This window comes from Aegilops tauschii, chromosome 7 (assembly GCF_002575655.3).
Source record: "Aegilops tauschii subsp. strangulata cultivar AL8/78 chromosome 7, Aet v6.0, whole genome shotgun sequence".
In the NCBI taxonomy this organism is placed as follows: Eukaryota; Viridiplantae; Streptophyta; class Magnoliopsida; order Poales; family Poaceae; genus Aegilops; species Aegilops tauschii.
The window spans coordinates 447,918,931-447,931,336 of NC_053041.3; the positions used below are offsets into that span (position 1 = coordinate 447,918,931).

Below are 12,406 nucleotides of genomic sequence, written 5' to 3' on the forward strand. Positions count from 1 at the left end.
GCTGAAGCTGCTACCAAGTTTTTTTAATGGCAACAATCTTCTTGATTTGTAGATCTTGTACCTTATGCCCTAATTTCATTGCTAGGCCCATTTCTACAACAACTTAACAAAACAATGAGATTTATGCAAATTTACAATTACAATTATTAGTGATTATTTGACAAGTTATAAGTAATAATCATAGAGAATATATCAGAATATCAAGTGAAAAGATGGATGCAAAATGAGAAAGAAAGAAACAAGACCTTTTTAAAACAAGAAAAAAAGATTTTTTTTTTGAGAAGCTTCCCGAAGTGCCAAGCTTATCCCTCTCCAAAACCCCCCATTCCGCCTCGCTTCCTCCCCCACGCTCCACCGGCCGGCGCGGCTCCCCCCTGTTCACCGTCGCCGGCGCACCATACCATACCACACACCTACACCAGCACCAAGCCCACCGGAATGGCGTCTTGCCCTCTGTTCCTCCTAGCCCCACAACCTCCTCCTCCGCTCGTCGCCGCCCGCCACTGCCGCTCGCCTCTCGCTGGCAGCGCACACCCCCTAACCAGCTGCCGTGCCCCCCGCCTCCGCCGCCGGCAGAGCTGCCGCTGCTCCTCCTCCCCCTCTTCCTCGTCTTCATCCTCCTCCGGGCCTCGCGAGCGCTCGCCGAGGCCTCGGCAGCGGAAGCAACGAACGGAGCAGCGGCCCGGCAGCGGCAGCGCCGTGGACCCCGTGGGCTTCCTCGTCAAGACTGGCGTCTCCGACCGCGCATTCGCCCAGTTCCTTCGCGACCGGTACGTTCGCCCACCGTCTGGTACTCTGGTATGGTAGGGGGAATGGGCACCCGAATCTTCTTCCTGCAAACCCCGGCTCAGCCTCGTTATCGAACTTTGTTCTCTCATTGTGGGACACCAGAGGCGGGAATTGATTGAGGTTTTTGATGGATATGATACGCAAATAGTATGGTTTTGGCTTAGTGTTCACTAGTAGGTAGGGAGCAATCGCTTGTTTGCTTATTGCATTGTTGTTGTCAGGCACAAGGCTTTGAAGGACCGCAGATGGGAGCTGTACTCTCGGTTTATTGATCTAAAAGAGGGGTCCTCTGGGTAAGTTTGCCACCATCTTCTCGATTTAGTGTTTTTGATTCTGCTCGGGATCTTTGGGGGTGATGCTGGTCTGTTTGTGTTTTCCTGGCAGGTATGAGTTATTGGGAATGCACCGCCATCGGCAGCATCGTGTGGATTTCATGGACTGGGCACCAGGTATTGTTCATTTTTGGGTGTGACTAAGATTGAATTAGTAGGTTCTGATATGTGGTCAATTAGGTCAAATATGATAATTTAAAGTAGAATATAGATTCATAGTTTCAGGAGATGGTAAGGATAAACGGTACGCATAGCAAAGTTTGCCGCCCTTATGTTTCCAGCAGTTAGACTTAGACCTGCTCGATTAGCTTCAACACTCAAGGGCCCTCATTTATCCCATAGTATTTCGGTAATGTTACCCAGCGAACGTCAGCTGGGAGGGGGGTGGCAAGCGAACGCCATTTGATGGCAGTTTTAGTTGTCAGGCGAGATCAAACGACCGCAGTTTTTAAATGAAAATTGCCTTCTCGGGAAGAAACTGCCATGCCGCCTGAAGAAAATGCCACCCCTCACCACTTCCTCGCAACTAAAACTGCCACGAAATCGTTCGCATGTGCCACCCTCCCTGGCGAACGTTCGCCAGTTAACGCGGTCCTATTATTTTGATTTTCTACAATTCTGCAAGAATACACATCCACCATTAAATCAATGGAATAACATTTTTTCTTGTTAATGAGCAGCTGGAAATATCCTTAAAATGCCACCTTTCTGGTTTTTATATTCTTATACAGTTTGAAGTGCTCATTAAAGTAATAATTTATATAGTTTGTAATTATAGTTCTTGGCTGTTGTAACCCTGCTGTTTCAATAAGTCAGTTTTCTTTTGGTCCCTACATTTTTCTCTATGTACCTTATTTCATTTTCAGCTGAACATGTTATGTCAGCCACTTTGAACTTGTCATTTTACTTGATTATTGAGATGCTACTTTGTGATTTCTGACTACTATATACTCCCTCCGTTCCTAAATATTTGTCTTTTTAGAGATTTTAAATGGACTACCACATACGGATGTATATAGACATATTTTAAAGTGTAGATTCACTCATTTTGCTCCGTATGTAGTCACTTGTTGAAATCTCTAGAATGACAAATATTTAGGAATGGAGGGAGTATTTGGGTATTATTACTACAGCCTCTTTGATATAAGTTTCTGTGCTTAAGCATTAGATTGAACATTTGTTACATTCAATTATTGAAAGGAGGATTGTCATGTAGGTGCTCGGTATTGTTCTCTGATTGGTGATTTTAATCAGTGGTCGGCAACTGAAAACTGTGCACGAGAAGGCCATTTGGGACATGATGATTTCGGGTATTGGTTTGTGATACTTGAAGATAAGCTCAGAGAAGGGCAAGAACCAGATGAATACTTTTTTCAGGAGTACAATTATGTGGATGATTATGATAAAGGCGACAATGGTGTTGATGCTAAAGATTTAATCCGTAGAATGAATGAAGAGTATTGGGAACCTGGAGAAGTTACGTCACGCAAGTCTCGGTGGGAGACAGTTGCAAAGCTATACGAGCAGATGTTTGGCCCAAATGGTCCGCAGACAGAAGAAGAGCTAGGTGAAATACCTGATGCTGAAACCAGATATAAAAACTGGAAAGCCACACAAAAGGATGAGTCATCCAGTTCATCGCCTTCCTACGATATCATTGATACTGGGCAAGAGTTTGACATTTTCAATGTTGTAACTGATCGAGCATCGTTTGAAAAGTTTCAAGCAAAGGCAACTCCTCTTGCTTACTGGGTTGAAATGAGGAAAGGAAGAAAAGCCTGGATAGAGAAATATGTTCCAGCGATTTCTCATAAAGACAAGTACAGGATTTATTTTAATACTCCTGATGGTGCTTTAGAACGCGTGCCTGCTTGGGCAACTTATGTTCTTCCAGGTTCATTCCTACTTATCTCTGTGATGATGATGCCTCCATTGTCACTGCTTCTCATCATATTGGAACTTATTAATCTATTGCAAAAATTATTTACAGTAACAGTGCACATCAAGCTAGGTTCTGGATTGGTTGCTAGGCCATAACCTTTTGCTTCATGGTTGGTCCTGAGAGGAAAAAAGACGATGCAGTACAAGGGTGCTAGCCAGAAAGAAATAGTCTGTTTTAGTATCTTTGAGAGTGAATCTAGGTTATTATGATTTAAGGTTCTATTTTCCCTCCTTCTGTTTTCTTCTTCCCTTTCGCACTGGTGTTGGAGGAGGTGGGATAGGAGTTCAGTAAAAACTTGGACATCTGTCCAAGGACTGGTAGCGGTTGAGAGGCGGTTGAGTCCTAGCGAACATAGAACATTAAGCTCATTATTGCTTATTTTCATGGGACTCCCAGGGATAATTATGACACACTGACATTATAATGGAGCCGACATCTTCCCTATCTCTTTGCATAGGTTTCTGTTTGAGTTGTAATGTTCATGAATTCACTTCAAATAGCTGTTGTACTTTGTGTGTGCATTACTGCTATTTCCGCAATGACAATTTTGGATTATCTTGTTAACATGGTCTTACTTATCTAACATGCTGCTTTGCTTCTTTTATGCATAACTTGTTGATGCTGATTAAATCTCTTCATTTTTTTTCTTTTTTGTAGACGCAGAGGGGATGCAATCCTATGCAGTACATTGGGAGCCTCCTCCAGAAGAAATTTACAAATGGAGATTTGGACGACCGAAAGTCAAAGGTTCACTTAGGATATATGAATGTCATGTTGGAATAAGTGGATCTGAGCAAAAGATATCATCGTTTCAAGAGTTCACATCCAACGTATTTCCCACCCCTTGTTTTGTATGTTTGTGGTAACTTCACTCGGAAATCCGTTGGTGCTCCTGGGAGCGCGCGCTCCTGCATGCGAGAAAAATATGAAAAAATTCCAAACAAAAATTTGACGCATACATCTTGACATTATATGTGTGCACGTCAAGTTTCGAAGGAAACCAACATTTTTTGTGGCTTGTGTAAAATAGACAAAAGGATATCTTGTGAAAAGCATTTTTTAATACCGGATTTTGTCTTTTTCACACGTGACAAATAAGTTGTCGGATTTTCGCGAAACAACTTTGTGAGCATGTACAATATCGAGATGTGCGCGCCGAATTTTTGTTTGGAATTTTTTGACATTTCAAAATATGTTTAAAATGCATTTAAGAAACTAGGAGCGCACGCTCCCATGTGCCAAAACGCCACTCTCTAACTTCACTTCTCTAACTTCATCTCCATTAGGTACTACCTCACATAAAAAATGCTGGATATAATGCTGTTCAAATAATTGGAGTCCTGGAGCACAAGGATTACTCCTCCGTTGGCTATAAGGTGACACTATGATGATATAGTTAGTATCGATCAATAAGAATTTTGTTTTTTTGAGTTAAACTGCTCATTATTAATGTTAGATTGCCATGCAGAATAAAAATGACAGTGATTTGTAGTTTTAACATCTGAAGCCTTTCTGATTCATCCAGAATTGACCATGATAGTGTCGTTTTAGAATTGTGAAGAAGTACTTGACGAACCTCCAATTTTGAACTTACAGTATGTTTAGACAGCCCATTGTCAACCGCAATGAATTTCAGTATTGGTTGATCATCGTCAAAACTCACAACCTCCAAAGTGAACCTTTTCTCCTTGCTTGCTTAATCTTTATGGCTGCATGCATCTATGATGCAGAGGCCGGGAGTAATAAAAGCTTCCATTTCTAAGAAAAAACTTATATTGTCCCACATTGTTTCAAGTCACAAGTGTGCACATATGGAATGTTTTATATTAGACTTAAGCTGAGATACCAGATGGTTTCATTGTAATTTTTAGCAGTTTAAAGAAGCTACTATAAAAACTAGAAGATTGCCTAATGTTCAAGTATGCAGCTAGCTTTCCTTTGAGTTTGATGATATATGAAGTAATGAATATTTTGTTGATGCTGGAGTAATTGATATTGTTAAACTAATTGCAAATGGCATTATTTTCTTCATTTGTAGAGTTATTACCAGATGTTCTAATTTTAATGATTGCTCCATTTGTTATAGATGATAGCAGTGGTCACTGCATTGTGTTAATTTTCTCTCTCTGTCTGTGTGTGATCAAGTGCATTGTAACTGCAGGTCACAAATTATTTTGCAGTCAGTAGCAGATTTGGCACCCCAGATGACTTCAAGAAACTAGTGGACGAGGCACACGGTCTGCTTCTCAAGATCATTATTATTCTCTTACTCCCGTAACCATCAAAATCTATTCTAATCGCACATGTGAAATACAGACACATAAGAAGCCGAGTTTAATATACCTAGACATTTATAGAGTGTTCATTTGTTCAATTATGAGGTATAAAATGATAAAATAGGTAGGTGCATGTTGATCACATAATTATAGAGGAGGCCAAAAAGTGAAAACACAATGTGCACATTAGCTCAACATGCAGTACCACTTGTGTTATTTGTGACAGGCACACTTTTTTCCTATAAAACATGGCAGAATTTATTCTGACAACAACACTAAGCATAGGAGAGGAGTATACACAGAACAGAGTACTCCTCTTATAACACATTCTCTTTTCTTTTTATTTGTCTCTGTAGATCATATTCTGGCCCAGATGGCGAATATGGGATACATTTAAGTCGAAGTCCTGTAATATTGCCTCTTAGTAGAACGTTTTTGTTGTCCATTTGCCATTCTCCATTTTCCTTGCTTTTAATATAAGATGTCATTTACGCGTGGTAGTTGAGAAGTGTTTTTACAATAGAAGTTTTTTTTATACTGCTGGTCGGCCATCTTCCTAGTGTTTTTCCTCCATCATGTTTCCTTGTGCATGTAAGTTTGGAACTTAAGTGATATCTCTAGCAAGTTTTGAGATTGCATACATTATTTTACCATTCAATGTTAAGAATGAGTGAAACACCGATTAACATATCATCTTTTCTTTGCTCAGGTCTTGGTTTACTGGTTCTTATTGATATTGTCCACTCCTATGCATCAGCGGACGAAATGGTTGGCTTATCCCTTTTTGATGGCTCTAACGATTGTTACTTCCACAGCGGTAATAGAACTTTTTTTTTACTTCTTAAAGTTTTGTTGGTGTTCACGTGGAATCATGCTAATAATAGATTTGGAAGACGTTAATAACAACATCTTTTTTTTTTCAGTTGTGCACTTTGAATATTTTACATACTCTATTTCATTTCTTTGTCCGAGGTACTTGTGTGCTTCTTTGGCTCTGCTACTTCAAAATGTTTGTTGTAATGTATCCTTGTCAGGGAAAAGAGGGCATCACAAATACTGGGGCACTAGAATGTTCAAATATGATGATGTTGATGTTCTGCACTTCCTGTTGTCTAATTTAAGTTGGTAAAATAGTGAAAGCTCTGTTCATACTCTATTCTTTGTCTTCGGTTTCCTATCTACCCAGGCACTTATGGATCTCTTACTTGTTAGGTGGGTCACTGAATACAAGATCGATGGATTCCAGTTTCACTCACTCTCTTCTATGTTATATACTCACAATGGTTTTTCTACATTTACTGGTGCCATAGAAGAGTAAGCGTTAACTACTGTTTACAGTCAACATTATTTGGCCGTCTTGTATTATATTTTACTGAATTGTTCTCAATTGGACGGAAATGGGACACACTCATTTATCCATCAAATATAGATCTGGCACTGGGAGGATCTACACTCCGTACTAGCATGTTTTGGGGACAGTTCAACTGCCAACTAACATTGCATTTTCTGTTCTCACTCTGCTACTATTTCTCTATTCTACTCGTTTGCTTGTATCAACATCTGTAATTGTATTTGTGTGGTAAGACAATGTTGTGAGAACATTGTTCTCTGGCCTACAATGACATGTGGTCGTTCTGACCCTGGTCGTACATAGCATCAAAGTTAAGCAGAACACTATAAAACAAGGTTCTAGATATTTAATTTATTCTGAGTCATGGATATCTACGAGGATCTAGCTATATGCTCTTCAAAGAAGAAGAATGGGGCTGTAATTCGAGGATCCAAACCTCATGATAAGGGGTGTACAGTCACACCTCCCACCAACGCCTCAGAACCGAGATTATGGTGATCTTAGCATTAATCCTATGATCTTGATCCTGTCAACATGAGGACAACCTTGTCAAGCCGTGGATCCTGATGCTGACAACTATTGGATAACATATAACTGTATCCAGAATTATGTCTAGGTTAAATATAATCTGATTTAGGTTAACTCTCAGCATGTCAAACCTGTAAAACTGAATTGGAGAACATTGATGATACCTTCTTTTTGGTGTGGTTCCCCTGTTCCCATCTACATTTCCTACTTCGCTGGAGTTATCTGCTTGCTTGAAACCAATGATAGCCACATAGCAAGATCACAAAACAGGAAAGTGCCCCGTTGTGTGTGGGAGAAGCTGGAGCATATTTATAGGCAGTTACTGTTTGCTAAGGATCAGCTGCATCCATTTGTCATTGACAAATCCCCATCCAGGAGCTGCTGGTACTACGGCTAAACATTCTAAACAAATCAAGCCACATATCAATGTTCTACTGACTTACAACATAGATGGAAGTCAAAGGGAAGGCCTTCTATTGGTCCTTGAATGCATATCCTTGTGATCAATTTGGTGTCATCCTGTGTGCAGTGAGGAACTGCCAGTGCTATTCAATGTTCCAATTTTCATGCTCTTTTGAACGTCTCCTCCATGTCTTCATTCAGTACTCATTGCTGTTTATGTAATATACTTGTCGCCTTTCCCCAGTCTCTTTATGCTCATTCCAATGTTGATTATAGGTATTGCAATCAATACGTTGACAAGGATGCGTTGATATACCTAATTCTAGCAAATGAGATGTTACATGAACTCCATCCAGATATTATAACAATAGCAGAGGATGTAAGTTGCTGCTGTACTAGCTGTCCCTTTCATGTAATTTTTTGTTCATGTGAAATAGTTAGTGGCTTTAGGCATGCAATTTGGTATGGACATATACCACATCCGTTGCAAAATGTAAGGCCTCACACATCCCATGAATTAAGTTTGATCAACAATCTGACTTATAAAGTGTGAGTTATGTGATACAAAAATGAAAAATCACATGATTGGGCTGGTATTAAAAAGCATTTTCTAATGATATGTCACTTTTGTGTCACATGACCCACATTTTAAATCTTGAAATGCATGGCCCCCTTATATTTTGCAATGCAGGGAGTAGTTTACCCATGTTGAACGTGGTGCTAACCTGTTAGATAGTAACTACTAAGTAGTAAGTGATTCTCATATCGAGTCTTGTCTAACAGAGCTAAACAGAATACAAGGCATATATAGTTTTGTTCAGTGTCTAGGGATAACTGTTCTCACCAACTATTCAGTGGATGATATTTGCAAATTCCAGCAACTGATATACGTTGAGACAACCAGCGGTTCTGTTTCATTTCTTAATTTTATTTTATAGGCAACATATTATCCTGGGTTGTGTGAACCAACCACCCAAGGCGGATTAGGATTTGACTACTGGGCCAATCTTTCTATTCCAGAAATGTGGTTGTGGCATCTTGAAAATGTTCCAGAGAGAGAGTGGAGCATGAACAAGGTTTGCATGCTATCTAGCCTTTCGCATGGCATCATCTTATTGGCACCATGTAGACTAGAAGTATCATATTTCATGTCTAATAACTATCTTGGATCATTTTGCAGATTATGAAAGTATTGATAAGCAGCAACCATCATATGCTATCTTACGTTGAAAATCACAACCAGGTTTGCGTATATCTTTTTCTGGGCGCCAATTGTATCATCGTGCTTAGAAAGAAAAGAGCATATTATATTTTATACAGACCAAATCTTGTTTTTAAGATCGAGTCACTTCCTCAGACACTTAGCCCATAAACAACTTCTAGTTTCTTTTGTTCTTTATATTGTGTTTCACCCTATTTCCGTCTCAGACTTGCTCAAATGCTCTCTTGTGCATCTTCACCAGAACCTATCATACATGATATCTGTAGGTGTTATGCCTTAGGATTTAGGCCTTAGACCTTGATTTGCACAGCTGCATACCACGTGCTTAGGAGGCCTGCAATCCTGGGGATAGAGAGACTATATTATAATCCTGGCTTGCTTTTTATTGATAATTTGATCCTCTTGCAATCAAACTTTGGCTATATGCGTCTATGATGAGGCTAATAAAATTTTCCATTATCTAAAAAAAATAGCCCAGTAACTCAGTCTACTCTTTCCTAACTTGCCTTGAACATTTAAATTCCTAACTTTATAGACAAAAAGGACAGACCCAGTGCATAGAAGCTCCCACACAAGGTGGGGTCTGGGGAGGGATTATAGGAACCTAGTCTTACCCCTGCAAAGTGCAATGCAGAGAGGCTGGTTCGAACCCAGGACCTCTTGGCACAAGTGGGGAGGACTTCACCACTGCGCCAGGCCCTTCTAATCCTGAGCAACTGGCTATGGATGATCGCCTATTGATCCTGTGGCCATGTGGAAGGTCTTCCAAGGCATTCCTCCCTCCTTCAAAAGCGGCTCATCTCGAGCTGGAACAAGGGATAATGATGCTTGAGCTCCGCAACATCCTCCCAAGTAGCTATGAGATCAGCCTGGTGAACGAGCACCTACCATACATCTTCAGCGTGACTGCCACAAAACATGCCCAAGGGAGTAGGTGAATCAAGCTGTTATGTGGCTACTAGAAGGAGGGCGCGAGAGGGCCGGCCGGGGGCCTTTTTGCCACGGCCGGGGAAGAGGGAAGGGATTTCCTTCTTAATTCTTGCTTGATTAGATTGATACATCTCCTCCCCTTATATAGAGAGGTATACTTGACTCCCCAGCAAGGCTTTCTTGACCCCTAAGCAAGCGATCCTTATCTCTAATTAACCCTAAGACTAACGGGCTATACCACCAGCCCAGGCCCATTAGGCCCATTACGTACTCAAACACTACACCCCACCTAGACATGCAGCTTGTCCTCGAGCTGCAACCTAACCAACTTATAACCATGACTCGACGCAACACAAACGAACACCTAAAAACAAGCCTTTTACATCTCAGCTTGTTTTATTACTCTCAACCTGAAATGGACTGGGACGCTTTATTTTAGACCCCTGAACATAAAGTGGACACCATCCGCACGTCGGACGTGCACGAGTACAGCCACCTGGATCCCATGGACACCATCTGGACAAAAGGAGTGCATGTGTATGGCCACCTGGAAGTGGTCGCAAGAGCGACCAGCAGAGGCGCCCTCGTGGCGGTTGGCGGCGGAATGCAGCAGTGGTGCTACACGGTGCGCTCCTGTCGGTGACACCATGCCTTCTCCCCGCCGGACGGCTGTTGGTCTGCACCACACAGAGAAGAGTGGAGGGCTTGCGATGGAGAATGGCGAGGAGGGGTGCGCTCCCCAACCGCCGATGTCGCAGACTTTGAGGTTGCCGTCCGTGGGGAAAACAGCATGCCCGCCGCCCGTGGGGAAAACTGCATGCCCAAGATCCCTGACGCAGCGGACGAGATCGAGGTCCTTTGCGCAGCGAAGCGCAACTGGGAGGAGCGGCAGCTGCAGACCACGCATCTCCCGCATACGCCGACGCGCTAGGAAGCCGCGCGCAGCAGTCTGCAGCCTCACCGCTGCTGACACGTGGTGGGTAGCGATCCAAGCCGGAAGCGGTGACGGTGACGGGGGAACTTGATCTGCTAGATGAGGACGCCCTGGGACGGCGGCGGTGCTGATGGGAACGAGGTTGTCGCAGTCCCGTCGTAGGGCATCCCATACTGGTACGAGATGACCGGCGCCGTGGTCGCGTCCGAGGGCGGGGGCGGCGGCGGCGGGGGTAGCTGCTGTTGGTGTGGCGGCGGCGGAGGTGGCTGCTGGGGATGCGGCTGGGGCACATAGGGCCTGCCGTAATTCCAGGATTGCGGCTGTCATCTGCTCGAGGGTGAGGACGAGGGCAGACGGTGCCGGGGCAGAGGGTGCAATCGCCCCTGAGGACGCCAGCACGCCCAATGCCGGCGCGCCTGCTGTGTGGGGCAGCACCGCCGATGAAGACGCTGGTGGCAGCGGGTAGGTGTGAGGCGGCGGCGGGTGGGAAGAACTCGGTGGAGGGCTGGACATGATCGAATCCGGGAAAGCTGATACCAGATGTTATGTGGCTACTAGAAGGAGGGTGCGAGAGGGCCGGCCGGGGGCCTTTTTGCCCACGGCCGGGCAAGAGGGAAGGGATTTCCTTCTTAATTCTTGCTTGATTAGATTGATACATCTCCTCCCCTTATATAGAGAGGTTTACTTGACTCCCCAGCAAGGCTTTCTTGACCCCTAAGCAAGCGACCCTTATCTCTAATTAACCCTAAGACTAACGGGCTATACGGCCAGCCCAGGCCCATTAGGCCCATTACGTACTCTAACACAAGCCCATGGTGCATCAACAGAAGTGTTGATGTTGCATCTAGAAGCATCGTGTTGAACTAAAGATGGCTGGCTGAGACTTGCAGCTTGTATGCCACCTCACCCAAACGAGTTAGCATTTTTGGAAGGGCGGTAAAAGCGTGGCGTCTACTTGTTTTGGTGGAGCTTATCAAAATGATAGCTACATCAAGAAGTATTTGGGACATGTTGGAGTTGTAGCTGTTTTTCTACCTTACCTGTACAACGAAAGGTAGCCTTGACAATGCATGGCCCAATAGGCCCTGATGTACCAATTGGTCTTTCCTGTTGGGAGTCGATGCCATTTAATGGAAATAAATTAACGTGGGGTTTTGGAAATGATATGTAGTATTGTGAAACGCAAGCTGCAGTGTGTAGTTTCCTTTTTGTAAAAAATAAAATTATAATTTTTATTCTTCTTGATTGACTTTGTGATAGAATTGTTACATCTGATATTTTGACAGTCAATATCAGGGCGGAAGTCTTTTGCCGAGATAATTCTTAATACAGGAATGTGCTCTAGTGGGTCAGTGGATGATGATTTGATTTTCAAGGCTTCCTCATTGCTCAAGGTATGAGTTTGTTCCTAGCTTGTGACTGTATATCCATTTACCCATCCATGATTGCATCACCCCTTTAATTAGACTTATTAGCTACCGATACAGTGAATTTCCATGGATCATGCTTGTCATTTCCTTCAATTTATTTGTTTTCAACAATGCTTACATTCATAAATTAGGGTAACCAGTGACAGATGATGAAAAATTAGGAAATGGGCCTACCTTGCTAGTATTCTTTAGTAGATCATACTACTGTGAGTCTGCACAGACAACGCAAAACTTGTAGTTTGGATCGTGCACTACTTTCAACATTTATCA

General features: G+C 42.8%; 1 protein-coding gene across 4 annotated transcripts in view; it reads left to right on the forward strand.

The window, feature by feature from the left end:
* The first annotated feature begins 284 nt into the window (after nucleotides 1–284).
* LOC109740400 (1,4-alpha-glucan-branching enzyme 3, chloroplastic/amyloplastic) overlaps nucleotides 285–12,406 on the forward strand; it is a 29,886-nt gene continuing 17,764 nt past the window's right edge. For 2 of the 4 annotated variants that reach the window (XM_073504359.1, XM_073504357.1), the window contains exons 1-14: nucleotides 311–770; nucleotides 1,011–1,082; nucleotides 1,174–1,238; nucleotides 2,338–3,015; nucleotides 3,721–3,893; nucleotides 4,350–4,439; nucleotides 5,225–5,300; nucleotides 6,049–6,156; nucleotides 6,374–6,464; nucleotides 6,552–6,653; nucleotides 7,897–7,999; nucleotides 8,559–8,696; nucleotides 8,801–8,863; nucleotides 11,993–12,100. In XM_073504359.1, coding sequence (XP_073360460.1) covers nucleotides 439–770; nucleotides 1,011–1,082; nucleotides 1,174–1,238; nucleotides 2,338–3,015; nucleotides 3,721–3,893; nucleotides 4,350–4,439; nucleotides 5,225–5,300; nucleotides 6,049–6,156; nucleotides 6,374–6,464; nucleotides 6,552–6,653; nucleotides 7,897–7,999; nucleotides 8,559–8,696; nucleotides 8,801–8,863; nucleotides 11,993–12,100 — 2,199 coding nt within the window. In that variant the 5' untranslated portion in view covers nucleotides 311–438. Of the gene's footprint in view, nucleotides 771–1,010; nucleotides 1,083–1,173; nucleotides 1,239–2,337; nucleotides 3,016–3,720; nucleotides 3,894–4,349; nucleotides 4,440–5,224; nucleotides 5,301–6,048; nucleotides 6,157–6,373; nucleotides 6,465–6,551; nucleotides 6,654–7,896; nucleotides 8,000–8,558; nucleotides 8,697–8,800; nucleotides 9,925–11,385; nucleotides 12,101–12,406 lie in introns of those variants that run through there. The other 2 variants (XM_020299453.4, XM_073504358.1) reach the window with 2 other exon arrangements.